Here is a 27,786-nt window from a genome sequence, read left to right as displayed (position 1 = left end):
AAGTTTTATGTATGAGTTCAAGATATCTGAGATCATTCCATATCACTGGATACTCTATTGCATCTTAGGTTTGAATATTTCAGACACTGTGAGCATCATACAAAGGATAAATGTGTGCTAATAAAAAAAATATCTGATATATTCTGTACATGCTGTGGAAAAATGTTTTTAAAAATTGGTTGTTTCTTTTCTTTACTACAGTAACCCTGATTCCTTCGCTAAACACACAGAACCTGGCTTCAGGTAACAATGCAAATCCCAAATTGTATTTTTGCTCAACTGTTCATCATAGTTTGTACAGATGCTTGAATATGTTTATTCTGTTGTAGCTAATGCCTCTCACATCGGCCGAGTGTGTACGACATGGGGACACTATCACTGGAAGACCTTCGATGGCAATTTCTTCCAGCTGCCCTCCACCTGTAACCATGTCCTGGTCTCGCAGTGTAAGGAAAACTACCAACATTTCAACATCCAGATGAAGCGCAAGACAGTCAATAACATCCCGACTATCAGCAGCATCACCTTGAAGCTGGAAGGTTCTGAGTTGGAGCTCTCCAGCAGTTCAGTAGTTTTCAACGGGCAGAGGTAAGTTCAGTACCGACCAGTCAACCGTATGTGTCCCCGACACACTCTGCCTAATATGTTCTGTACAAACTGACACTCTGTTTACGATGTCAGGAGTTTGTTCAATCAAACATCTGCATCCAGTGCTGCTGCATGGAAGGACGAGTTCAGCCTGAAAGTTTGTTCTCTACCTTGACAGAGTAGCACGACAAAAAACAAACAAAAGTGAACAAAAGTCTACTTGTTAGCTCTTTTCTGAAGCTGTCACTGACATATCTATCTCTATCTCCTATCTTCATCGACCAAACTCAATTCACTGAGGATTAAAAGCTTCAAAAAAAGACCATGAGTTGAGATGCTTGAGCCTCTTCATTAGTGCCCTACTCAAAGGCATTTCACATCAGACTCCTGAATGCTTTAGTGCTTCATTTTTTCTAACTACTACAATATGACATTTTGGAGACTTAAAGCCACACGTGTGCAAGGTAAAAGTGCGTGACTATGGCACAGTTCAAGTAATTCTGGTGACGTAATGTTTTGCTTGTAAATGAGATGTTATCAGTGGAAAAGCACCAGATCACCTGTTTTGTCGCACAGCTGCCACATAAACAAACTTTTCTAAATGTTATCCAATGAACATTTAGCTTCATGTGTTTCTCTTATTTATATCTTTTTATAGTTTTTTGTTTGTTTGCTTGTAATTTTACTTAAGTGATTATTGCGTTAGTTTTTTAAACGATGGTTAAAAGTCAGGGAGTACTTCTGCAGCTGCCAAGGAGTCACATGGGCAGATTATGGACACATTAGTGTTTAAGAGGAAAATAAACACATACAGTAAGTATGCAAATTAATGTTGTAAGATTGTGATGATAGCTCAAAATATTAGTATTAATATGGCGTTAAAAAAGGTTTATTTATTATTATTTATTACAAGGGTTGGTAATCGTTTGAATTTTATCAATTCCGGTTCCGATTCTGCTTATCGATCCTGGTTCTTATCGTTTCTGAGTTTCGGTTCCAATATTGGGTGGAAAAAAAGAGGTCAAATGTTTTGATAAAAAATATCTTTATTCTTTAAGTGTTAACCGAACATTAGTAAAAAAACACAAGTAAATAAAAATGTATCATCCACACACAGACATGCATTACAAAACATGAGAGTGAATGTCAAACTGCCATTATTGAACCAAAGGTGAATTGAGCCTGGACCGACGCCAATAACTGTACTTTATGTTACACTGGGCAGCAGCAGTGACGCCTAACGGTAGACAGGCAACATTACAAAAGGAAACTCACACTCAATATGCTGGAACTAAAGTGCATTCAGTCGAACAACTAACTGCAAACACATAAAGTCAATAAAACATAACATAACACCAGAGGGACGTGTTAAAGATGGCTGGATGTAGATGCCTGTGTTGTGCCGGCGCTGGCTGAGGCTGACACACAGCTGACATCAAACACGGTACACTCGTTCACATCAATGCCATACTGACTTAAACGTTTCCTCACTTTTGCACTGTGACTGCTGCTGTAACACGCCAATCACGCACACTAGCTCTCCAGCGGTTACAGCCCGCTTTTCCGAAACCCTGCTGTTCCGAAAATAGGCTTCCATTCATCGTAATGGCGTGGTTTCCCATTTTTTCTAAAGACTCCACTCCGAAAAGGCTATTGTGGAACCCCTGACCCTAACCCCTAACCCTAACCATATTAGGAAGTAATTGGAACTTGAAAGTCGGATTCAGAATAGCGGTGTGTCGGAATGGAGGTGTTTCAGAACATCAAGCTGTTCCCCTCTCCAGCTCGCTGCTGTGTTGATGCGCGACGTAACAGGGCCTGACTCCTGCCAGAGGAAAAAAGTCCTGGAAGGTAGCCAGATAAGCTGTGGTCTTGCAGATATATGTAATCTTTGTTTGCACTGATTCATTTGTATGTCACGTTCAGGAACCGATAGGCAGAATCAAGATGTATTTTTACCCAGTACTCAGCTTCAGTACTCGGTTCTAATTTGGAACCGAGTGTCAGTTCCCAACCAAGAGAAGTCTTTTCTTATCCTAGCCTACATTCTTGAACCTGTAAAGCATTAGCCATATAATTAAGCCCTTAGAAAGTTTGTTATACCTGACGAGGCTGCAGGGGAAGAAGGAGACGTTACATCTGATGAGGATGAAGAGGGAGGAGGTGTTGCGGTGATTCTCCAGTCGGCCTTTGCTGGCGTGGGATCCTGCATCTCTCTCTCTCTCTCTCTCTCTCTCTCTCTCTTGAAAGTTGTGCTGTGAAATGATAAACATTATTAATTCAGTATGAAATGTTATGAGTGGCAACTGGTAAGCATTACATATGTTGATGTATTGATTATCTTTGAACGGGCACAATGAAATGAAACAGAGAATTAAAATGAACACACTGTTGTCCCAGGATGATTCCTTCCTCTCTTGGGTGAACAGGGCTGGAAAGTGAGTCAGCACTAGTTATTCATTGTTAAAGTAACCAATAAACTAAAGTTATGATCGGCTGCTGCACAGGACTCGCCTCAGTTTCCAACTGACTGAAGTCAGTTAAAAAATCAATGATCCAACTGACAGTTAATGAAAATAAAGTGAGCATAAAAGTTTGAATATGAATCTAGAAGTAATAGAGACTCTCTTTAAACATCAACACTCAGTTTGTCTGGTATGAAAAAAATATTGTATATTGTAAATGGGCAGTTTATTCATGTAAGTAAGCATGTTAAATAAGACCCTCTTCCATATCAGTGCAAATGAAAACATTTGGAACAGAACAGGTCAGCAGAAACATTCATTTGATATTCAGTTGAGAAAAAGAAGGCAAGACACCAAATCTCTTGCTGACGCACACTCACATGAGCCGCACTATATGAACATGTCCACTTGTGTCACACGCCACAGACCCACATCCGTCCAGTCAGACCATATTCACAGCCCTTTTCTTCTGATATCATGCTAAGGGTGGGAAGCTCAAATGTTGAACTGATGTGTTTCAGGTTGCAAGTCTTATAAATGCAGGGAATATGTCAAAGTGTTATAATTTCACTGATTCTTGATTGAATACCATTTGAAAAGATGATGGATGGTGAAAATGTTACCTTGAAATATGTCACATTGTCTTTTGACTTTAACAATTGTGAAGCCATGAAATGATAATAATTTGTCAGATACCCTTCAATTACATGACCTGCAACCTGGAACATAGCAGTATAGCCTTATCCCAGCAATGGAGCTTGTGTCTGACATTTTTATTTACTTCTACCTTAATAATAAAAACACACATACAGTTATGACTGCATTTATTTCTGTCTATTACCTCACAGTTTAATCTTGTTTGTCATTGGGCCACAATATTGGTACTTAGCAGCTGCATCTTTTAACATGCTGGTACAACTCTGAAGTTATTGTTCCACTCAAGTAACTTTCTGTCATTTTACAAATGTTCGGTGTCATTTAGACACCAGTTATTACTTTGTCTTTCACTGGAATCCTCCATTTTCCGCTGATGCTTCCTGTTTTATTCACACAAGCTCTCTGTGTTTACTGCAGGGTTTCTCTGCCATTTTCCACAATGGGGGTGACTCTCAAGCGGACCACATCTAGTATAACTGTCGAAGCTAAGCTGGGAATTAAAGCGATCTGGAACCTGGATGACTCCCTGGATGTATGAGGCACACCCCTACATGTGCACACGTCTGTCCTCGGTTTTGTGTTCAGCTGTATTTTCACTGGGTTTTAAACACACTGACACAGTTAAACATTATGAGTCAGCTGTAAACAACTCAACAGGATCTGGCTCCACTGCATGAGTCTGTTCTGACACATGCTTCTTATGTATCCAAATGCATACAAAGAAACACACTTAAGCTGTCAGGTTGTTTGTTTAAAGGATTAGGCTGATGATATCTCATCATTTTAATAATATTATCAGCAAACCCCATGAAAAGACCAAAACGAACACTGAACTTATCTGTCTATCTTTTGTTGCCACAGTCTCAGAGCTTATCCCTCTTTGCTACTGAAATCCACTGATGTCAAAAAGCTTTTGAAACCATATCATTGTGGTGCACTGGGTGCTGCATAGTTCAGCCCGATCCACTCATTAAACTAGTAGCTTCATAGTTGTTTGCTCCCTTTAGAGTGGAGATATCACTCCTCCTGGTGCAATACAAACTAGAGCATGGTACTCGATTTTGTCTGGCCAATGCCGATGCCAATATTAGGAGGTAAAAGGGAGAAGCTTGATTAATATTGATCAAGGCTTACTGCATAGCTGCAGTTAGTCACTGGTGACTCTGTATGTCCTGGAGAGATAGGCAAACAATAGTATTTAGCCAAGCCTGAAAAACCACAAAGCAAACGTAGCTGTTTCAGTAAATATTTGGCTGTGTGCATGACTTCATGAGCAGAATAGCATTTGCTGAGGTTGGGTGGGAGACATTTTCATATAATACATTCCTCATTTCAGACCGATGGATGGCATTAGGCAGCAGTTACAATATTTGATCTCACAGTTGAATCTTGACATTACAAATATGTTCTCTTTATTTGCAGACTAAATTACTTGTCATGCACCAGCTGGAAAACAAACTCTTGACTCTCCTGTGATAGCTGCTCTAGCCAAACACTGCTAGAGCCAAACGTTTGATCATTTCAGAGCTGACACATCGCACACTGAGGTTCCTGGACAGATTTAGAGCAGCGTATCTTCCTACAGCATATCAGTTTCACAAATGGATATAAATGAAAAAATGACATGTTAGACTTAATGTGTTGACATTTTAAAAACCTGTTTTATGAAGTAATTGACATACTCACTTGTAATTTGCTAATAACAAGCTTTAACAAGTCTGTTTGGGTTGTGTTCACAGATTGAAATAGATATCAAATACCAGAACCAGACGTGTGGACTCTGTGGAGACTTTGACAGCATTTCCAATGATATCACGAAAGACGGTAAGATCGTTTTTGGCATTACGGAGGAAAAATACTCTTTAGATTTAACACAGAAAAGCAACTTGTACCCACCTACAACTACCAATTTCACATTGACACAGCTCAGTACTGATGTGTGAACAGTCTCTCTAATGTTAGACATGCCCCAACCCTATTTTTGAATCACAGTGCTTATAGTTAGGATATTTAACACTTCTCACTTGATCAGTTGACATGATTTACTAATTTAATGTATTAAATGATTTATAAATCCAATAATAATTGCATGTGTGAGCACTCACTCATTTCTGGTCTGTATTTACAAAGAGACACCGTTGACAACAGTTTCAGCCTGCAGTCAGTCAGGATTCATCTGTTTTAGTTTCAGTTGATGCTGCCAAGATGTCATGTGAGGTTTTTAAGAGGTATAAAGTTGTGACAGGTAATCTCCACAGCTAGCAGCTGCATCAAAGTGTCTCCAAAGTGTCAGACATGAAAGCCTGTAACTCCTTTCCCTCACTCAGTCCTTCCTAAGAGAGAAAAGGCAGACTCAAGAGAATATTTTCATTCTGATCAAGGCCATTATAGACTGTGTCCATAATAAAATAATGAGCAAATACATGATTTCCAAGACATAATAAGCACCCATTTGGTGACATTCACCATTGTGGAATAACAGTAGTGAATGAAGGCAACGACTCACAAGATTACCATCATTAAATGTGTGATGGCAGCCAGAATGTTCTAATGCATACTGGAAAGGTGCTTTTTAGAAGGCAAGTGGTTTATTAATGGATATAGTATTTCTATTCTATTGTTCATTGTCTATTTATTTGAGTATACATATATTTTTTTTATTCTATATTTTATTTTTACCTCACGCTGCTGCTTTCTGTATTGTTTGCACACTGCTTGTTCCCTTTTGTTGCTGTGCCAAACATCTCATCTTATTCTAATACTAATACTATACTAATACTAATTTGGGATGGAATGTTGTCAAACGCCTGTCATCATCTTCTCAAATACTCTGCTCTATAACATAGAAAAATATTTCTCAGGTGAAAGAAATATGCTGTAGGTTCAACATGTATACTCAGCAGGATTTTGAAATCTATTCTTTGACTGACAGGAAGCCAGTGTAAAGATGTAAGAACTGGACTTGGTTCTTGTTGGGACTCGAGCAGCAGCGTTCTGAATCAGCTGCAGCTGTCTGATGCATTTTTTAGAGAGTCCTGTAAAGACACAGTTACAGTAGTCGAGTCTGCTGAAGATAAATGCATGGATAAGTTTTTCCAAATCCTGCTGAGACATAAGTCCTTTTATCCTGGACATATTGTTAAGGTGATAGTAGGCTGACTTTTAATTGTCTTAGTGAGGCTGTTGAAATTCAGGTCTGAGTCCATGATCACACCGAGGTTTGTGGCTTGGTTTTGTTTACCTACACTGAACTGCCCCTGGCATGTTCCCTTAAACATTTTTGATTTATGCAGTTAATAATAATAATGGAGTTTAGCCGTAGGGCAAAATAATCCTAACAAGGTTCAACAAAAAGACAGTACAGGAGCTGGTAGCTTACTTTTACCTAACAGAAAAAACATTGTGAGCTTAAATATTTGAAAATATTTTTTAAACATATTTCCCTGTTGACTAGAAATTGTTGAACATTCCTGCAATTTATAGTAAATGTTTTTCAACTGCAAGATACTGGGCTGAATAATCATACCATTGTCATTGTTGTGTGATTGACCATGAAATACTGCAGGAGCTCGACTGTCTATAACAGACTTTGCTGAAACCTACAAGGTGAACGGACCGACAGAGAGCTGTGAAGAGCCTGAGTTCAACCCAGTGCCTAGTTGTGACGATAAGGTAACTCTTCACTTTTTATCATCCGTTGTTACATTGAACACATCTCATGAAGTCACATTTGAGAAGTAGAAGATGCTTCTATCTTATCTGTGCTGAGTTTGAAAAGAAAAACACTTCGATCAAACCAAATAAACACACTCATACCTGCAGGAAGATGCCACAACACTGCATTTTGTGTAAAGTCATCCAAAGTGCACACTGTGTGTGTGTGTGTGTGTGTGTGTGTGTGAGAGAGAGAGAGAGAGAGAGAGAGAGAGAGAGAGAGAGAGCGTAAGCAACAGCTGCTTTGGCAAAACTGTTGTTAAACTTTCATGCCAATATGCCCCATTTGAATTTGAGAGAGAGAGATAGAGAGAGTGTGTGTGTGTGAGAGAGAGAGAGTGTGTGTGTGTGTGTCTCAGCCCAGCCCTTGTTTTAACAAACAATATTTATATTCTAGCTTATCTATATTTGGAGAGGTGAGTGAGGTTTGTATGAAAAACTATGAGAACAAGTCCTTCAGAATTAAAACACGTTCTCCTCCAGCACACCGAATATTCAACTATCCTTCATCATTCACCACCAAACTGTTGTTGTATGTGGTCACACAGATAAAAACAGTATGCAAGCAAAATAAATCATCCATATATCTATAGTTTGTATATAGTTTGATTGTATGGACTCCACACTGAATGTTTATACAGTAACTGATCGATTGATTTTGTTTCCCTCAGCAATTCTGTGAGCAGATTTTCAGCATTGCTTCGTTTAGCAGTTGTCGAGATCGTCTGGATGTGGAATCCTTCATTAAAGCCTGTAAGGCTGATATGTGCAACACTGCAAACGATACTGACTCCGTCCTCTGCAAAACCATCTCAGAGTTCTCCAGACAGTGTGTCCATGCAGGTGGAAAGCCCCAGCAGTGGAGGAATGCAACTTTTTGCTGTAAGGGTTCATTTGAATGTTCAGCCCTGCATTACAGGAATTAAATGCACTGTTGTCTGCCTCACGTTTGCAGAATTGTTTGATTGTCACTCGTACAGCAACATTCAAGTGTTTGTTTCCACAGACAAGAAATGTCCGTACAACATGGAGTTCTTGGAGTGTAGCAGTACATGTCCTGACAGCTGCTCCAACCCTCAGGCCAGCCAGACATGTGACAGCCACTGCCAGGATGGCTGCAGCTGCCCTGCTGGTATCCACACACAGTTTACACTACGGTCATAAGATTACAAGCACGTCTCATGACGTCACAGACAAAGAACATGATCATCATGATTATTATGATGTCTCCTCCCCTCCTCAGGAACGGTCTTTGATGACATCAGTGAGACTGGCTGTGTTGCAGTGGATCAGTGTCCATGTCAGCACAATGGCAAAGTGTACAAATCAGGACAGTCGTACTCTTACAACTGTAGAAGCTGGTGAGATGAGAGCTTGCCTTATTGAAGTATCATATACAACAAAATACAACTAAAGTGAAGATATTTCACTCTTTTTGAACTGCTTTCTGAATTCAGTTTGTACTTGATAAAAAGTAGTAGCGCTAATAGTTTATTTTTTTTGTTTTGTTTTGTTTCCCCAATTGGCAGTTAAATGCATTCCAGTCCAGAGCATTAGAATAATTGGTTATAGCTGAAATGAAGCCTGATGTTGTCTGGTCTAAGTCTAGACCTGACTGAAACCACTGTTTGAGGGCTAGTACTTGAAGGCCAGCATTGCTAACAAGTTAAATGGTACACCAGGACTCCAGGTTTCATATCTGCACTGGTCTTCAGTTACTCCAGCGTGCCCAAGAAGTACTAGCAAAGGCAAATGAAGACAAACACTGTTACATGTTACATTTTGCCTGAGGAACAGTACTCAGCCTGAACTTTTCTATAATTAGCAACCAGCTTGTCAGCTGTCTTCATGTGTGTTCAGGGCAGAGCAGGGAGGGAGGCGGGTCCTTCCTGGGGGCTTGGTGTGGCTTCCTTCAGTAGCTGCAGGTGGCAGACATATGAAGATCCATGCATAATGTAATATGCCTGGAGACATGAGGCTCTTCATTCCCAATTTGTTAACATTGAAAAACTAAGCCTGCTTAGCAAGGAGTACAACGGTCTTACCTGTGTTCCTCTGCCTTGAACATGCTTCATATAACACTCAACCAGCCTAATCCCAACCAATCTTACAATTTAATCTTACCTCCTGTATACACGACAGACAGGGGACGATGCAGTGATTCACAGCAAAAAATGTCCTTTGATAGATTTTGCACAAGTTTAATATAAATCATTGTAGCATAAATAATATAGCTGCTGCCAATGAATGATTGCTGATTGTGTGTATGTGTGTGCTGACAGTGTGTGTGAGAGTGGTGAGTGGAAGTGTACAGAGGAGAACTGTCCAGGAACCTGCTCTGTGGAGGGAGGAGCTCACATCAACACCTTCGATGGAAAAGTCTATACCTTCCACGGGGACTGCTCCTACGTTCTGGCTAAGGTAGCAAACATCATCACCTGTAGTATTGCATACTGCAGTTATATCATTACTTACCTGGAGCACGGATTGACAAATCATGTGCACAGAGAATAACCGACACATCATCATGCTGCAGAATTTGATGTAATGAATGTGCTGTGAGATGGACTATTTCTAATAGTTAATGAACAGACTTATTTGATTTTATCCTAAAACAAGGTTTGTGGTTGGTGACATGAGTGTGGTGTATCTAATTTACTCTGCTGTTGCCAGTTTTCATGTTTTGTCCCAATGTGTGTTGCAGCAAAGTAATAGCTCCCTTTACACTGTGCTGGTGGACCTGGTCAAGTGTGGTCTGGCTGACAGTCGGACTTGCCTCAGAGCAGTAACTCTGGCCTTGTACAGCAATTCTGTGGTAAGCACCAGCCACACACACACACTTAAGGCTTGAACACAATAGAGGACTTTGAAAGTCGTCATTCCTGTTCACGCACAACGTTTTGCCTCGTAGTCAGTCTTACGGTTGTTGTGGTTTTCACACTACATGACTGATCAGCAACAGCCATGGATTATAATGGGATTATTTTTGTACTGAAAACATGAAAATTGCCTGGTTATGTTGTTGTTCATCAAGGGTTCACGTTTACATGAAAAGCCAAGTATGTGACTCTATTCTGATAGAAACCCTGCTATTATTGCACCCACTCCATAAACACAGATGCCAGATGAGACTGGGTTCAGAGAGTTGCTGCAGATGGCAGCAGAGGAGAGAGGTAGAGAGGAGTGTCTCCTCTCATTGGCTGCAGCTTGTTCCCTGACCCATCTGCAACTCAGATATTTAGCCTGCTATATAATCTGCAGACGTCAGCGACACACCGGCAAATTGTCCCTGAGCTCCTGGATCATGTCTTTGAACAGTTCACACATAACGACTGTCAATGAAAGGAGCGTGCTGATCTACCTCTAATCTTTTTGTTGGCAAGCTCTAAAAACCACCTGCAACGGCAAGATCATGACCAAAGTCCTGTAATGTGAACTTGACATTAGGGTTAGGCTATTAATTTCCTGCCCCCTAACCATATGCTGAACCTTAACCCAAGTCCTCACCCTGAAATTTAAAGGATAACTACAGTTTTTTACAACCTGGACCTTATTTCCAGCAAAATATATGGTCATTTACTCACCCAGATAACTTTGGTGTCATTCGGCGTCGTTCGGACGAAATTAGATCCAGTGTAGCGCCGATATATCCATATAATGCGAGTAACGGGGCATCGACACACAGCCTCTATATAACGCATTATCTACCACGAAACTAGTTCATTTCTCGCTGGATCTAATTTCGTCCGAACGACTTCAAATGACACCAAAGTTATCTGGGTGAGTAAATGACCATATAGTTTGCTAGAAATAAGGTCCAGGTTGAAAAAACGGTAGTTATCCTTTAATTATGTTTATTATGGGGTCTGGCAAACAAGACCACATACACACACACAGACACACACAGACACACAGATACACACACACATGCACGCACGCACACACACACACACACACACACACAGACAGACACACATGCGCGCACACACACACACACACATATACACACACACACACACACACACACACACACACACACACACACACACACAGCGTGTAATCAAAATGTGTCTTTCCACAAACCAACAGGTTGTCAAAATCCAAGCATCTGGGGATATTCTTGTGAACCGAATCCATTCTCAGCTTCCCCTGTTTACACGTGAGTTATTCAAATGATTTTACAGAACACACACAGCCACTTTTTTTAATAATTAAAAAAAAAGAAGCAAAGCTACACTAGCAACGCTGGCATTTTTTGTGATTTGGCGCCCCCCAGTTTTTGAGTGCAACACCACTGTCGTGATGTAGATGCTAACTACATATAAAACTCTTTGCATCATAACAATGTAATGTCATGAACATGAGAATGGCCACAATCTAACAGTAGAGTGAGTATTTATGTGACTGATTGAACAAGTTGCTGTAAATTGAAGTATTTCAATGATGCTGCAGCGGAGCTGAGGGCCTTCAAGCCATCGTCCTTCTACATCCTCATAAACACCAAGGTGGGCATTCAAGTGATGGTCCAGCTGTCTCCTGTGATGCAAGTCTTCGTCTCAGCTGACACTTCAGTCAAAGGAACCACCTCTGGTATGCCTCCTTATGGAAAAGGCCTCCTCCACATTTTTATGTGTAGCTTAATCATGAGTTCACCAGTATTTACAAATTAATCAACCCATTATATTCACAACAAAAGTGATGGGAAAGTTTTTTGGTTTGTAACATTGTGTAAATGTGTGTCACCTTATCCAACAGGTTTGTGTGGTAACTTCAATGACAAAATGAGCGATGACTTCAAGGTGATGAGTGGGCTGGTGGAGGGTACCGCTGGAGCGTTTGCCAACACATGGAAAACCAGAGCCAACTGCCCCGACATCACAACACGCTATGGACACCCCTGTAGCCAGGGCATCAGCAGAGGTACAGCTATACTCTCCTCCAAAGTCTTATCATGTTAAATCATATCATGTAAAAGCCTACACTATGAATGAAACTTCACCATACCACACTTTACAATTATCCATGACAATTTTAGGACATGATGTTTTGTAAACATTTCAGTTCTGCATGATTCTGTTTCTCAGAGAGTTATGCTCAGTTCTGGTGCTCCAAACTAACGGATCCTGTGGGAGAGTTTGCTCCTTGCCACTCTGTCATTAGCCCCTCCACATACAAAGACGTACGTCTCCACACACAAAGCTGTAATGAAATTAAACTTAAACGACAGTGACCTTGTTATTAAGCCCATGCCCACTGTGCTTCCTGACAGAACTGCATGTATGACAGCTGTAACTGTGACAAAAGTGAGGACTGCATGTGTGCTGCAGTCTCCTCGTATGTCTACGCCTGTTCAGAGGCAGGAATCCAGATCAGTGGCTGGAGGACGACAATCTGCGGTGAGTAAAAAAAACCAAGAACCTTTTTTATTTTACTGTGGTAAATAGAGAGATGCTGGGTTTGTAATAAACAGCTGATCACATGGAACAACAGCAAATCCAAATCCAAACTAAAGAAATGATTAGTTTGTTTATTGCAGCAGTAAACGATTCAGTGATGATTAAGCACAGCACATACAAAGTTGCTTGTACAGTATTGAATCAAATCCATCAAAGTACTATTGTAATAATGGGGGCCTGCAGGACCGGGTGCAGTTGCACTCTTTGCACCGTCTGACTCTTTGCTATTACTTTTCTGCAACAACAAACAATTGACCTACATACAAAATGTGATTCATCTAGCAGATACATTCTCAATCAACTCTTATCTCTCCCACCAGGCAAATTCCTTGCATCATGTCCAGCAGGTACAGTGTATGACTACAACATGACCAGCTGCAATCGTACCTGCCTTTCCCTGAGCCAGGTTGACTATTCTTGCCAGACCACTTTCCCCAAAGTGGATGGCTGTGGCTGTGCCCAGGGAACCTACAAGAATGAAATTGGGATATGTGTGCCCAGTGAGAGCTGTCCCTGCTATGAAAAAGACACCATTATTCCTCCTGGACAGGCTGTCAGCAAAGATGGTGGTACATGGTAAATAATAATAATGATAATAATGATAATAATAATAAAATCACAAAAGTAATTAGAATACACCTTGAATGTCTAAGGCCAATTGACAGTGTCCATACTCACAGATTTTGAGCTGTGCTCCCGGTCTGCCAGGGTTTATTGTCAACTGCATGAAGGCTCTCTCACAGACATGTTGAGTACTTTATGGCCACTTTCTATAAGTATGCATTTCTGCAAGCGTCACTTCATAACATTGTAATATAAAAAATGTCTTATCGGCAAAAAAAATCAGATAATAGATGATGGCCCTCTTAAAGGATGAGCTCACCCAAAAATGTCAATTCAGTCATTATCTACTCACCCCCATGCAAATAGAAAGGTGGGTGAAGTTTTGTAGTCCACAAAACTAACAATGTGAAGCTTCACAGTAAAACAGGGTTGCAGCATTTGTGAAGTAAATGGGGACATTAAAATGTAAAAAAAAAACCACAAAAAAAAAAAACAACTGACATAAAACAAAATGGTTCCATACGGCTCCTCTGACATAATCCAAGTCTCCTGAACCCCAAGAATCCATATTCATTTGAAAAGACTATTCACACTCTTGATTTGCAGGCAAGTTCTTGCAGCCATTTCAGACTGGGTGTTTTTGGTGTAACAGTGATCATGAGGATTTGGGTTTAAACAGGGTGTAAATAACATCTTTGGGACCTCAGTGCTTCAGGATTACGCCAGACGAGCTCTCTGGAGCCATTTGTTTTATTTTTTTAGTTGTTGGGGGTTTTTTTGTTGTTTTTTTTAAAGTCCTACATCAGCTTCAGAAATGATTTCTGCACCACAAAAAACTTCACTTGCCTTTCCATCGGCACAAGTGTAAGTCGATAATGACTGAATTTTCATTTTTGGGGGGAACTCCAATCTATCAGTCAATCAATCTTTATTTGTATAGTGCCAATTCACAACAAAAGTTATCTCTTGAGACTTTCCAGATTAAGCAGATCTAAACCATACTCCTTGATTTATTTATCTACAGAGACCCAACATTTCCCCCCTTAGCAAGCGCATGGCAACAGTGGCAAGAAAAAACTGTCTTTAACAGGCAGAAACCTTGGAGCAATCCTTTAAATTTTCATTGATTTAATTATTCTATCATAACTTTTTTTTCACTAACTTTCCACTATCCCATTCCTATTAATACAATTGCAACCCCTTGCAGCCTCTCTTGCTCAAACCAACTTATGTCAGCTAAATCTTTTAGGGTTCAGGGCCTGAAGGGAGACTTTGGGATAGGGTCTAAAAGGTAATCCATTTAAGTGAGAGGACATTGCAGCCAGTAGGGAACATCACAGTATGTTATTAAGGAATTCTATTGACAGACTGAATTTGAGGATTCTAGCTAATGACATTAACTCTGTTTCTCGTGTCCCTTCCTACCTGTTCTCTCAGTATCTGCAGACATGGGGCTCTCAGCTGCTCAGGAGGGACTGGTGAACTATGTAGGTTTCCACATAATCCAATCCCTTTAATTCTAATAACCATACACAGTGTAAATGCTTTTACACTTAACTGTTGATCTGAATATGTATATGTATGTATGTATATGTATATATCCATCTATCTATGTATCTACGTATGTATATATATCTATACATGTTGAATGACAGGGTTTGTGTATATGACTTATCCCGTTGTTATTTATTACCCAGCCCCATCTTGCATGGGCCCAATGGTTTACTTTGACTGCTCCACGGCTCAACCTGGGACCTATGGTACTGAGTGTCAGAAGAGCTGCAGCACTCTGGACATGGCTTGTGTAAGTAAAGCATAGCACCGATACACTCAAATGTATATGCATGGGTCCTGTTTGGCTCACGTCTGCTTTTTGTCCTCTGCTTTGGTTGGATACAGATAAGTACAGGCTGTACATCAGGCTGCATGTGCCCTGCTGGCTTGGTGTCAGATGGAGCAGGAGGCTGTATCAATGAGACAAGCTGTCCATGTCTGCACAATGGACATGTCTACCAGCCTGGACAGACACTGACTGTGGACTGCAACACCTGGTTTGTACAGTGCTTAAGATACACACCAGTCTGAATGGAAGCGCACACACTAAACACTCCTTTCACAGAGTTTGGCCAACACAATGGTTTTAGGCTGCATTTTAACTTGACAAGCTGAAGACTAAATATTAGTAATTTTACAATCAAGTTCAAAGATTGCCAGTAGTGAAAACACAAAAATTAAGATAAGAAATAAAAGACGAGATGATCTGACTGGTCAAGACATAATAAATAAAACATATGTAAAGAAACAAACAGACTAAACAGACACATTCATTGAGTTTAAAAGGGCCATTTGTAAGATATGGCCACACTTTGTCAAAGGTTTAAAACACTCAAAAAACATTAAATCAGCAGAGTGTGAAGAAACAATGTTGCATTTGTATGAGAGATATCTACTGAAATTAGCATGCTAACCAGCTAGCCCCTGCCCGTCCTGTCCCATAATACCTCTTTGTACAGCGAGAGGCAATAGTATGATAGTCCATGGCTAACTGAGCCATGAGCTAATCAGTAAAAAGTAGCTCACTACAACCAAGTATAGCTGACAAGGAGCAGCGGTTGTCGGTCGTTGTGGTGCTGGCCCCTATACTTTTAGAGCTACCTTTGAATTGTGCCCTTATTTTACAAATAACACAAAAAAAAAAGAAACACCACTATCTGCAAAAAGTCCAACACACATTAATTTGAACTGTAATACATAGAACTATTATGTCTAAAGTCGGGGCACATATTTGTTTTTCGAGGTGAAACCATGTAATTCTAAATTCCATCTCAATTTAAGTGTGATTTTCTCTGTGGTTTGAAGGATTGGGGTTAGATTAAAGGATATCACATACTCAGATTTGTACTAGGTGGTTTTAAGCAAATTTTCACCAATATCTGACAAACCTGCATCCAACAGTCGGTCTATTTGCTGTGGCTAGAGGACAATGTTCACTGTAACCACTCTAAACAGAAAGATAAGTGAGAATGTAGTTTTGAATTCCAATTTGCCCAATAGATAATTTTGCCCAATAGCCACCTATCTGCATCAAATAGTAGTCACTCATAGCAGCCACCTAAATATGGCTGTTTAATGAAAATGTTGAAAAATGCCCTGGGTCAAGGTCAAGGTACATCAGTGTCAGATCGCACCATCCGTCGCTGCTTGAGCCAAAGTGGACTAAATGGAAGATGACCGAGGAAAACTCTTAAAAAAGCGTGACTGGAATTTGCCAAAATGCATATTGACAAGTCACAAAGCTTCTAGGAGAATGTCCTTTGGACAGATGAGACAAAACTGGAGCTTTTTGGCAAGTCATATCAGCTCTATGTTCACAGATGCAAAAATGAAGCATACAAATAAAAGAACACTGTACCTACTGTGAAACATGGAAGAGGCTCAGTTATGTTCTGGGGCTGCTATGCTGCATCTGGCACAGAGTGTCTTGAATCTGTGCAGGGAACAATGAAATGTCAAGACTATCATGGCATTTTGGAGTGAAATGTGCTGCCCAGTGTCAGAAAGCTTGGTCTCAGTCGCAGGTCATGGGTCCTCCAACAGGATAATGACCAAAACACAGCTACAAACACCCAAACACTCGAGCTGAAACAAGCAGACTGGAGAAGGCAAACCTGAGACAGCTGGAGCAGTTTGCTCACGAGGAGTGGGCCACAATACCTGTCGACAGGTGCAGAAGTCTCATTGAGAGTTACAGAAATCGCTTGATTGCCTCAAAAGGTTGTGCAACAAAATATTAAGTTAAGGGTACCGTCATTTTTGTCCAGGCCAGTTTCATTAGTTTGTTTTTTAAAATGATTCTGTTGAACCACAATTCAAAAGCAATGTCTGATTTTCATTAGTTAATTTCAGTAAATTTATATTTATTATTACTTTTGTCATTGTGGGTTTTTCTTTCTTTGACAAAAGTGTACCAACAATTTTGTCCACGTGTGTAGGTATATAAAAAAAACAGCTATTTAATGATTTTTCTACACAGATTTACATTATTGAAAGTTTGTGTCTGATGTGTGTCTCCCCAGCTACTGCAGAGACAGGAAGTTCACATGTACCACCAATGTGTGTGATGCAGTTTGTGGGATCTATGGCGATGGTCACTACATCACATTTGATGATAAGAGATTTGATTTCAATGGAAACTGTGAATACACACTCCTACAGGTAAAGTGGCAGATGGACAGTAATTAAAGCTGTAATCCATAAAATATTAGTCCTCGTTGTTTTGGTCCAATGGTAACTGCAAATGCACTTTAATTACAACAGCAAACAGTCAAATAATCCAGCCTCTTCTTTCATGACATGAACGGCTATGAAGTCATGCTGCACACAGTGCGAGTAGTTCTGCACACAGTGCGAGTAGTTCTGCACACAGCAGCAACAGCAGGACACAGTAAATTGGTTACCTTGCTGAAGAGTTGAGGGTGAGCATGCCTCTACGCCTGCAATAGCTGTGGCCAAAGGCATTGTGTTTTTGGGTTGTCCATATGTACGTCCCATTCTTGTGAATACGATACCTCAGAAACTCATTGAGGGAAATTCTTGTGGTGGTCAGAGGTCAAGGTCACTGTGACATCAAAAAACAAATTATTGGCCATAACTCATGAATTCATACAATAAGTACAAAACAATTTGATGCACAAATGTCTAATAAGTTATGACATTTCATATCAAAAAGGTCAGCAATTAAATGCACTGTGAAATTATAATATTTTGCATAAATGTTTTGGCCATTATTCAGCACCATAGCTCTGGAACAGCAACTTGACAGGAGAATGGATGCATACAAAGACAATGCGGTAATTCTAGTTTTATAGATGCATTGTAGATGAATGGTCACAAATACATTGACCTTCCTGTGGCTTCTTCAAGCTACCCTGTGTTTGGCTAGTTGAACACTTAATGTGAAGCAGAAGGATATGTTGTGTTAGCATTAGCAATAAAATCTTAATAAAGCTGTGATATTGATGTAGGAGAGTAATCGGTAAAAAGGGAGGCAGCGATCAGTCATCTGAATCAACCACAGGAATACATTGAATGGTTATTGCAGAAAACGGTCACATTTCATTTTACAGGTCTGCAAATTTCTTGGTCAGCTTTTGGAATTGACCAAACGACATATTTGGAATTTCTTTGAAATATCCTCCTCAATTAGCACAAAAATCATCTAGATTGATTGAAAATCACCCCAATATGATTTAATAATAATATTCTGCTATTTCCCAATAGGCAGTTGATTAGCTTGTAGTTTCTTTAATACATTTCCAGGAAACTTTCAATTGGTTTCTGCATAACTTCTGCTGATCATAACATTTTAACTTCCAACTTCTGCAGGTCAGTAAATTAAACTATATTTTTTTAACCATTTGCATTTTCAGCAATTTCTATCACTTCAACAGATTAGTCCCACTTTGAAAAAATGTACTAAATATCTTTTGTAGTTAGTCACCATAACTTGCTAATTACAGATAAATGCTACTTCATAATTAGGAATCAAGTTCCTAATTTCACATTTTAAATGTTTTTATTCAATTCAATTGTTAAATGTCACACTTTTTATATTTTAACACATTAGCAAATAAATTAAAAACAGGAAAAAAGTTCATATTTACAATCATTTAAGTACCTGTGCATAATAATAACTCAGTTACCAGCTATCTATTAATTGCTTATTGGAAAATAGCAGAATTATTAAATAACATGGGGGAATTTTCAATACATTTTGAGGTAATTATTATGATAATTTGGAGGAAATTGCAAAGACATTACAAATATGTTGCTTGGTAATTACACCTACTTACCACGGAATTCCCAGACCTGCACCAGCCAGGTCTTATCCAGAAAACATTATTGTATCAATGATAATAACTGTGTCCAGTAATAGCATCTTGTGTCTGTCCCTTATTCAGGACTACTGTGGCAGTAAACAGGGTAACAACAGTTTCAGAATTATAACTGAGAATGTTCCATGTGGAACCGCAGGAACCACCTGCTCCAAGACCATCAAGATCTACCTGGGGGTATTCAAAACACTACTACTACTACTACTACGACTACACATGTACTACCTCAAACACTAGATCAGAATGCCAACAGTAATGTTTGGCTAGGATATTGACTGAATGATAATCTGTAGGGCTGGACCGATAATTTTTACAATGCCTCTGATAAGTTAGCAATAAACCAAAATGATACATATCTGTATTTGCTTAATACCATAATTGGAGGCATAAAACAGGAGGCAGATTGTATACTCCACTATGAACGAGGCAGGGGAACATGAATCTGGATAAAGACATTCTAAGCACCCTGTCTCTCTTTTCCATCACTGTTTTACCAATATTTGTTTGTGTCTTTTAGATATAATGTTAAACAGTATAATATTCATTCCGCTGAAGTCAATTACATAATTTATGCTTCACGGCTAGTTTGGCACATGAGAATTGATTCAGCACAGCTGCTCTGCTGTTGTTAGATGTACTGGGTCTGGCACCTGTGAGCTGACTAATTAGAGCAGACTGGAAATTCAGGAGCAACTGGCCTTAAAGAGACAGGAGCTAAAACAGTGTTTCAGACAGGAGGGGGAACACAGTGCTCCAGCACTGGACAGTGTGTTTTTAAGCATTAAAGCATGTAAACCTATTCCTTTACTAAAACCAAAATAAAATTATGAACCTGAAAATGAGTATAATCTGTCTCCTTTAATAAATAGCATTGAACTTTTGAAAATAAAAAAACTAGAAATTTTGCAATGACCAAGTGATTGTTTTTTCCACTTCACTTAAATGGTGTATTATTAAAATCCATGTTTATTTCATTTGAATTTTCACAGGATAATGAATTCCAACTTAAAGATGAGAATTTCCGATTGGTAAAGGGCAGCATGCAGGTGTTGCCTTCTCAGGTACACAAGATGGGTATTTACCTGGTCGTGACGATCAAACCGGGACTTGTGCTCATGTGGGACCAGAAGACCAGTCTTTTCATCAAACTCAGCCCTCAGTTCCAGGTAAGAAATCAAACCTGCATTTTTTGATTGACAGTTGGCTTTTTCACAAAGCCTTAACACAGCAAGATATTTTGTTCCACAAAGCAACTTACATTAATCAGTATTTTTTATTAACATATTGATTAACAGATATAAAGATTAAAAGGGGTTACTAATATTACTGCAGCCACAAGATTTATTACCAACTCAGTCCCTTTTAGCTTAATTCTTTGTTTAGTAGCCCCTACATATACAGTTTGGTTGGGTGTTAGCTGCTCTTGTCAACATGCATCTAGCTTAAGGAGAGGATGTTTTCCTCAGGACTGGGTGGAGACAAAACAGAGCTAGAAGGAGAGTTTATATGGGAATTAAATTTGTCCTCTAATTTGAAACATGGCAGGATTCTCTTTCTTTCTGCTTACACAGTGGTCGTAACTATTGTCAGGACTATGATGGTACTTGTTTGAATGTTTTTTCTTGACTCTAGAGAAAATTGATTAATTCAGCTTTAAATTTACGGCCATGGTCAAAAGTTAACATACACTTGTAAAGAACATGTTCATCATGACAGTCTTCAGTTCCAATGATTTCTACAGTTCTCATTTCTCCTCGATGAATGAGAGGAACACAAACTATTTTGTCACAAAAACATTCATGAAGTTTGGTTCAGTAATTAATTTATTATAGGTCTTCTGACAATGTGACCAAATCTGCTGGGTCAAAAATAAACGTACAGCAACTTGAACGATCAATTTTGGTGACAATAGAAAGTTGTGTGAATCAAATGTTCTTTGTAGCATGGCCTCTTAACTTCCTCTGAGTTATTCTGATTGATAGCTGGTGACTTTTCTGGGCCCATTTTAATAGGACATGTTTGATACAGCCGTTAGACTCAGCCACAAACACTACAGTGGGAAAGTCTAAAGAGCTCAGCATTGATCTGAAAAGAGCTCATTTAGATTTGAACAAGTCAGGAAAGTCACTTGGAGCCATTTCAAAGCAGTTTGTAAGTTGAAGTATATGGCACAGTTGTTGAAATGGTAAGCAACATGTTGATGAGCGATACAGCACAAGAATTAAATGGCCAATTGCATCACAGAAAACACAAACTATCACCTGCTGCTGAGAGAAAACTGGTCTGATGGTCAAGAGTCAACCAAAAACCACCAAAAAGCAAGTCTGCAATGAATTAGAAGCTGCTGGAAGACAGGTGTCAGTGTCCACAGTCAAGTGTGTTTTACATCAACATGAGCTGAGAGGCTGCTGTGGAAGAAGGCTGCGGAAGAAGGCTGCCCCATCAGAACATTTGGACTGTACTGAACAAACAAGTCTGTGCCAAGAAGCTCACAAATTTAGTTGAACTTCACAGATTCTGTCAAGAGGAGTGGTTAAAAATTCATCCAGAAGCTTGTAGATGGCTATCAAAAGCACCTAACTGAGGTGAAAATGGCTGAGAGACATTTCACCAAATATTAGAATTACTGTTTGTACATTTTTGATCCAGCAGATTTGGTCACATTTTCAGAAGATCTATAATAAATTCATTATTGAACCAAACTTCATGAATGTTTTTGTGACAAAGTAGTTTGTGTTCCTCTCATTCATCACAGAAACAGGAGAGTTGTCTTTACAAGTGCATATTAACCTTTGACCACAACTGTACATTTCTCAAGGAAATGTAGCTTTAAAATCTGATGTTACACTCTGAGGTATTTTGTAGTCAGCAGCTCTTTGGTAAACATATGGCAATTTTAAATACAGGACAAAGTTTCATGTGGCAAAGGCCATGGGTTTGCTAAATATTACATACAACATTGTCAGTATTTTGTAAGCTGGACAGTAAAGACTTAAAATGAAAATACCAAACCTATGATTCTGAAGTGAAGTATATGTTAGTAACAACAAGCATTGGGTTTCTCCCTCTCAGGGTCAAGTCTGTGGTCTCTGCGGAAACTATGATGGCAACAGTCAAAATGATTTCACCACACGCTCCCAGGAGAGAGTGGCGGACGTTCTCGAATTTGGTAACAGTTGGAAGGTTTTATCCACATGCCCAAACGCCCAACTAATCACTGATCCCTGTGCCTCCAACCGCTACCGTGCAGCCTGGTCACAGAAACAGTGTAGCATCATCACCAGTGTCACTTTCCAGAGCTGTCATTCACAGGTAACTATGGTGAAAGCAAATATACTGACATGGCTACACAAAAATGCACATTAACAAACGTCAATTTAACTGCAATGGTATCCTTACAAAAATGTCAAATGTACAATTCGTGTTTTCAAATGTGAAAATCACAATATCACGTGAATTAAAATTTTAACATGTGAAAAGAAACTTTCACGTGTGAACTTGCCTTGTTTTCCACATATTAGCGAAAATTTCCACATTTTTTTTCACATGTGATTTACATACATTCATATTTGAGTGGCTTTTTCACACGTCGATTAGAATTTCCATACAACAAAACATGACACATTAAAGTTGTTATTTCACATGTGAATTGTACATGTTCCTATGCAATTGGCTTTTGTCACATGTCAACTTAAATTTCAATATGTAATTAATAAAGTGCCAAACATAAACTGGTCATTTTCACAAGTGATTGGCTTTTTTCGCATCTGAATGAAAATTTCCTCATAAAAATGGACATTTGCACGTCTATTTTCAATTTGTTTTATTCATGTGTGAATTAGAACTTCCACATGCTGAAACTTCTAAATTGTATTTTTTTTCCCATTTTCTCTTTGGCACTAAACACTAAATGCTTTGTGCGTTGATCAGTTGGCTGGTCAGTCTTTGCATCCAATAAAAATGTTGGTCCACTATTACACCATTACACTGATGGTAAAGTCTGTCTGCTGTTGCTTAAATGTCACTGCTTATAGGGTTACTTATAAACAGAACATTATTGTGTGCTTAAGGTTGATCCTGGTCCATACTTTGATTCTTGCGTGAGAGACTCTTGTGCTTGTAACACTGGTGGGGACTGTGAGTGTCTCTGCAATGCTGTGGCTGCCTATGCCAAAGCTTGCAATGAAGCTGGGGCCTGCGTTAGATGGAGAACTCCAAAGCTATGCCGTAAGTTTGGCAACCATCACACACCAGGCTAAAGGATTTATGGACTTAGGGCCACTCTTGGATCCTCCAACAAAATCAGAAGTTTTATATTTAGCCTACAGATTTAATGAGTAACACCCTGACTTTTGTAAATGTAACATTTATTTATCTGTTGCAGCTATTTTTTGTGACTACTATAACTCCCCTGGTGGCTGTGAGTGGCACTACAAGCCCTGTGGAGCTGACTGCATGAAGACATGTAGGAATCCATCAGGAAACTGTTCCAACCTCATCACTGCTTTGGAAGGTACGTCAGAGAGAATTTTGTCCGTGTCATCTTCTTGACTTGTGTAATCTGTGTTAAAAGACCATGCATTGAGTGGCATTTCCTATAGGGCGTGGATGTTATAAAAAATAACTAATAATTAATTAACTAATTAACTTGAAAACTAATAGTGATCAATTAAATACATTTACTTTTTAATTAAATATAAATCCTGTGGGAATGACATTTGAACAAGCACCATACTGGAGTTTTATTTACAATTTGTGTATGGTTTTTTATCAATAACTTCACTTCTCGGAATATTTTGCGCCAGAAATCAACTGTGTAGATTTTAAATATGGGCAGTTAGATGAAAATTGTTGGCAAATGGAAAACATTTAGGATAGAATAGCATACAAAAAGACGAAGAAACAAGACGAAGATAATTGAGCCCAGATCGAACTGCTGGACAGTGGTGGTTCCTCGTTTGGGCAATATGGGCAGACGCCCAGGGCGGCATGAGTGCCCGCAAAAAAACAAAAAAAAGAGAGAGCGGACAGTCGCCCACAGTAATCGGCTCTGTAGCAGCTGCCTCTGGGCTTATTTCATCTCGGCGAATGCCGACCCGTATCGGCTTCCTTAAAATTGTTTAAAATTGCATTCATTTCATCCGGTTTTTGTATTTGTATTGCTCATTTACACGTCAAGTCAACAATGTCATGTTTGGAGGGGGCCGGACAGGTTCACCTTCTAGACCTCAGCTGTCCCTACTGGTGCGGGGGAGCGGTGAAGCAGGGGATTCAGAATCATAATTCCTTTACTAGTCCCACAAATTGTGAAATATGTGCATCACAGCAGCCAAAAGACAGATCAATATAACAATAAACAATAATAATAGTAAAATAAATAAATAAATAAACAGGTAAGAAGTAGAAAAAAGTCCAGGGCGTCATGCAGGCTGGAACCCACTGCTGCTGGACGTGGTGTTTGATTGGTGGATTGGTTGGATTTTAGTGCCTTGACCTGCAAGGTACTAAAATGAAAGCTCTTCCCAAATCCAAATGTCCACAGACTGAAGTTATGATTGGAATATATAAACTTAAATGATGCCAAGATACTTCATTTAGAAAATTAAATAATAGTAGTTTTCTACTAAAAGTTACATTTACTTTAATTTCCATGCAATGAAACTTTAAATATGAAATTAAATATATAATTGATGGGTTTGAAGTTTAAAATTGAATTCCCATGAAATCATATTTTAATTATTTTTCAATAAAAAAAATAAAATAATAATAATTAATTTAAAAAAAAAGATTTATTTAAGAGGCGGCTGTAGCTCAGTGGGTAGAGCAGCTGGCTCGAAACCCCGGCTCCCCTGGGCGGAACTGAGCCACAGGCCGAAGCATCCTTGAGCAAGATACTGAACCCCGACATTGCTCCTGGCATGCAGTTGGCACCCTGTGGGGCAGCCTCTGACGCCAGAAGGGCCCTGCGATGAGCTGGCGACCATCCAGGGATATACCCTAGCCTCCGCCCATTAGAATACTGGGATTGGCTCCAGCAACCCGCAACCCCCCCTGAATGGGGGGATATAGCGGCAAAAAGATAATGAGATTATTTTTTATTTTAGTTTTCATGTTTATTTGATCGCCATTAGTTTCAATTAATTTTTATAACATCCATATAATATTCTTATAGCTTTCTAAACTAACGTTACAACATTTTGTACTTTCATACATTAGTCAGTAAAGCTTAGAAATGGAGAGGATCCCGTCTTGTATTTTTTCTCGATACTGACGCTTCAAGTTAAGCATTAAACATATAAACAAGGCACTTTACACTTAGTAAAGACAATATATCACAGTAAACACAACTAGCAGTGTTTGCAGTAATAATGTAGTTCTTCTTGGCTGGCAGGGTGACACATTTTTCTTTCAGCACTAAATTTGTGTTCTTCAGGAATTACTATGTCCTGTAATTGTCCCCTCCAACGCATGTTTGAATTTTCAGATGAGTTTAAAAAAAACATCATCACAGCTCATATTTATTTACAGCCCTCATGCTGCTGGCGGACCGATAGAAACCTCACAGTCATCCTACTTTGTGAACATAGAAAAAAGATTTTGTGCATGTGTGACACCTTCACTGCTTCAACTCCATCTTAGGGGAAACAATGTCCTCCTTCAAGCTTGCTATGTTGTTGCTCTGCTGCAATAGTGCTATTAATCACAGATTCCCAACCCCTGAGCCGCAGAGATCCACAAGGCAGCAACACAGAGAAACAATATAATTAAGCAAAAATGCAGAGCTTGATTTCTAAGTGCCCCCTCACACCATCCCGCTCACTATCTGTCATTTTATTTATTATTTATTCATTTTATTTATTTTATTATTTAAGGCTTATTTGTGTGTTGGCAGGATAGCAAAAAATATTTCGCTCTTCATACAAATGGGCTGTGGAGGACAGTTATACTCTGCAATTATTGCTTCAGTTTCTAACTTTCTTTCACTCACTTTCAAAACAAATGCACATGCTAGTTAGATCAAGATCTTTACCACAGGAAAGATTGTCACCGTCATGAAGACAGTACCCTGCCGCTCATTCCACTTTTATGGGCCACCAGAATCAGCAAAAAAATTAAAATGGGAACGGTTTCTTTGAAATGCTTTGCAGACTATATTTAATGGGGTTGCCATGGTACAAATAGGCAAATGAGCAGGTTACCAACTGATCACAGGTTTGGTGGTTGAAGTCCCAGCTCCTCCTCTCCACATGTTGAAATGTCCTTGGGCTGTAGTTGTAAGGCCACTATCTTGCATGTGTGTGTGTGTGTGTGTGTGTGTGAATGGGTGGAGGAGATGCAAATTCTAAAGGGCTGTATGAATGCAGAACATTGAAATCAACAATGAAAACATTTTAATGGTTTTGCAGGCTGCTATCCACAGTGTCCCCCAGAAATGCCCTACTTTAATGAAGACACCATGAAGTGCGTCCCCAGGAACCAATGTGGCTGCTATGATGACAAAGGTACCCAATACAGCATCGGAGATAAGGTTCCATCGGACAACTGTTATGACTGGTAAGTCTCATATGGAGATAACTGAGTAGAAAATGTTTTATGTTTTTGAGTGATTGTATCCTTACTTTGACCAATCAGTCAAGAGGATATTGTCAGACCAATAAAATAGCCGCTGACAATTGAATCATACATATGAATATGCAATGCATGGTTGAAAACCTTATCATCCAACCAAGAAGCTCAATAGCCAGAGAATTGTAAGCTCCTGTCCTACCTTTGTAGCAATCTTTAATCAGGTTCTGTTCTTTTCTTACCATGCAATTTTTGGTGAGTTAAAGTGTAAGAATGTGGGGGAACAAAAAACAACTGCCTACGCCAACGACATCTCCATAGGGGAAGCACTTAATACAGCAGCAGAAAGGAATATGGCATACACTATCTTGCAGGCCCTAGTCGAGCAAGGCTGGAAATTATTATAGCTTACATAGTGAGAGTGGCCATGATCAAATAACAGAACCACAGTCAACCAGGAGGATCTTCTCATCGTCCCCTCAGTCTTCTGAACTCAGACTATACAACGAAATTGGGTCAGTAAGGGCATGCAAACAGTTGAGGATTTATATTTTCAAGATAACTTTTCAAATTTTCAACAAATGAAAGAGAAATTTTAAATTCCAAACCATAACTTATTTAAATACTCTCAGATTAGACAACAACTATACAGACTTTCCTTTTATCCCCCCAGAATCCCTGTTTGAAAAACATTTATTGTGTGAAACATTGAACACTAGTAAGGGGCAGATATCTAACCTGACTCTCGCCAGATGAATTTCGCTCCGCCCAGCTCCACTCACATCCATCTGGGATCGCTCCATAGGAGATGTGTTTCAGAAGGCTGGGCCTTATCAAAAATCCTTGCATATGATTGGATACGCCACTTGTCCGTCATCTTTA

General features: G+C 39.4%; 1 protein-coding gene across 1 annotated transcript; it reads left to right on the top strand.

The window, feature by feature from the left end:
- Positions 1–301: 301 nt before the first annotated feature.
- Positions 302–26,896, top strand: LOC311267422 (mucin-5AC-like; the record flags this gene model as incomplete). Its single annotated transcript, XM_084370492.1, has 25 exons — positions 302–588; positions 4,128–4,242; positions 5,450–5,534; positions 7,276–7,382; positions 8,096–8,306; positions 8,431–8,556; positions 8,668–8,785; positions 9,707–9,845; positions 10,129–10,239; positions 11,514–11,583; positions 11,877–12,014; positions 12,180–12,344; positions 12,509–12,603; positions 12,694–12,820; positions 13,201–13,456; positions 14,882–14,931; positions 15,142–15,248; positions 15,344–15,495; positions 17,521–17,659; positions 19,405–19,515; positions 20,328–20,504; positions 22,411–22,650; positions 23,409–23,565; positions 23,723–23,851; positions 26,745–26,896. The coding sequence occupies 25 exons, from the start codon at positions 302–304 to the stop codon at positions 26,894–26,896; spliced, it is 3,564 nt and encodes a 1,187-aa protein (XP_084226618.1).
- Between the last annotated feature and the right edge of the window lie 890 nt (positions 26,897–27,786).

The sequence above is a fragment of the Pagrus pagrus genome, assembly GCF_965226575.1.
Source record: "Pagrus pagrus genome assembly, chromosome: 1".
Taxonomy (NCBI): Eukaryota; Metazoa; Chordata; class Actinopteri; order Spariformes; family Sparidae; genus Pagrus; species Pagrus pagrus.
The sequence above is the reverse complement of the archived record's forward strand: the minus strand, read 5'-3'. Positions and strand labels throughout refer to the sequence as shown.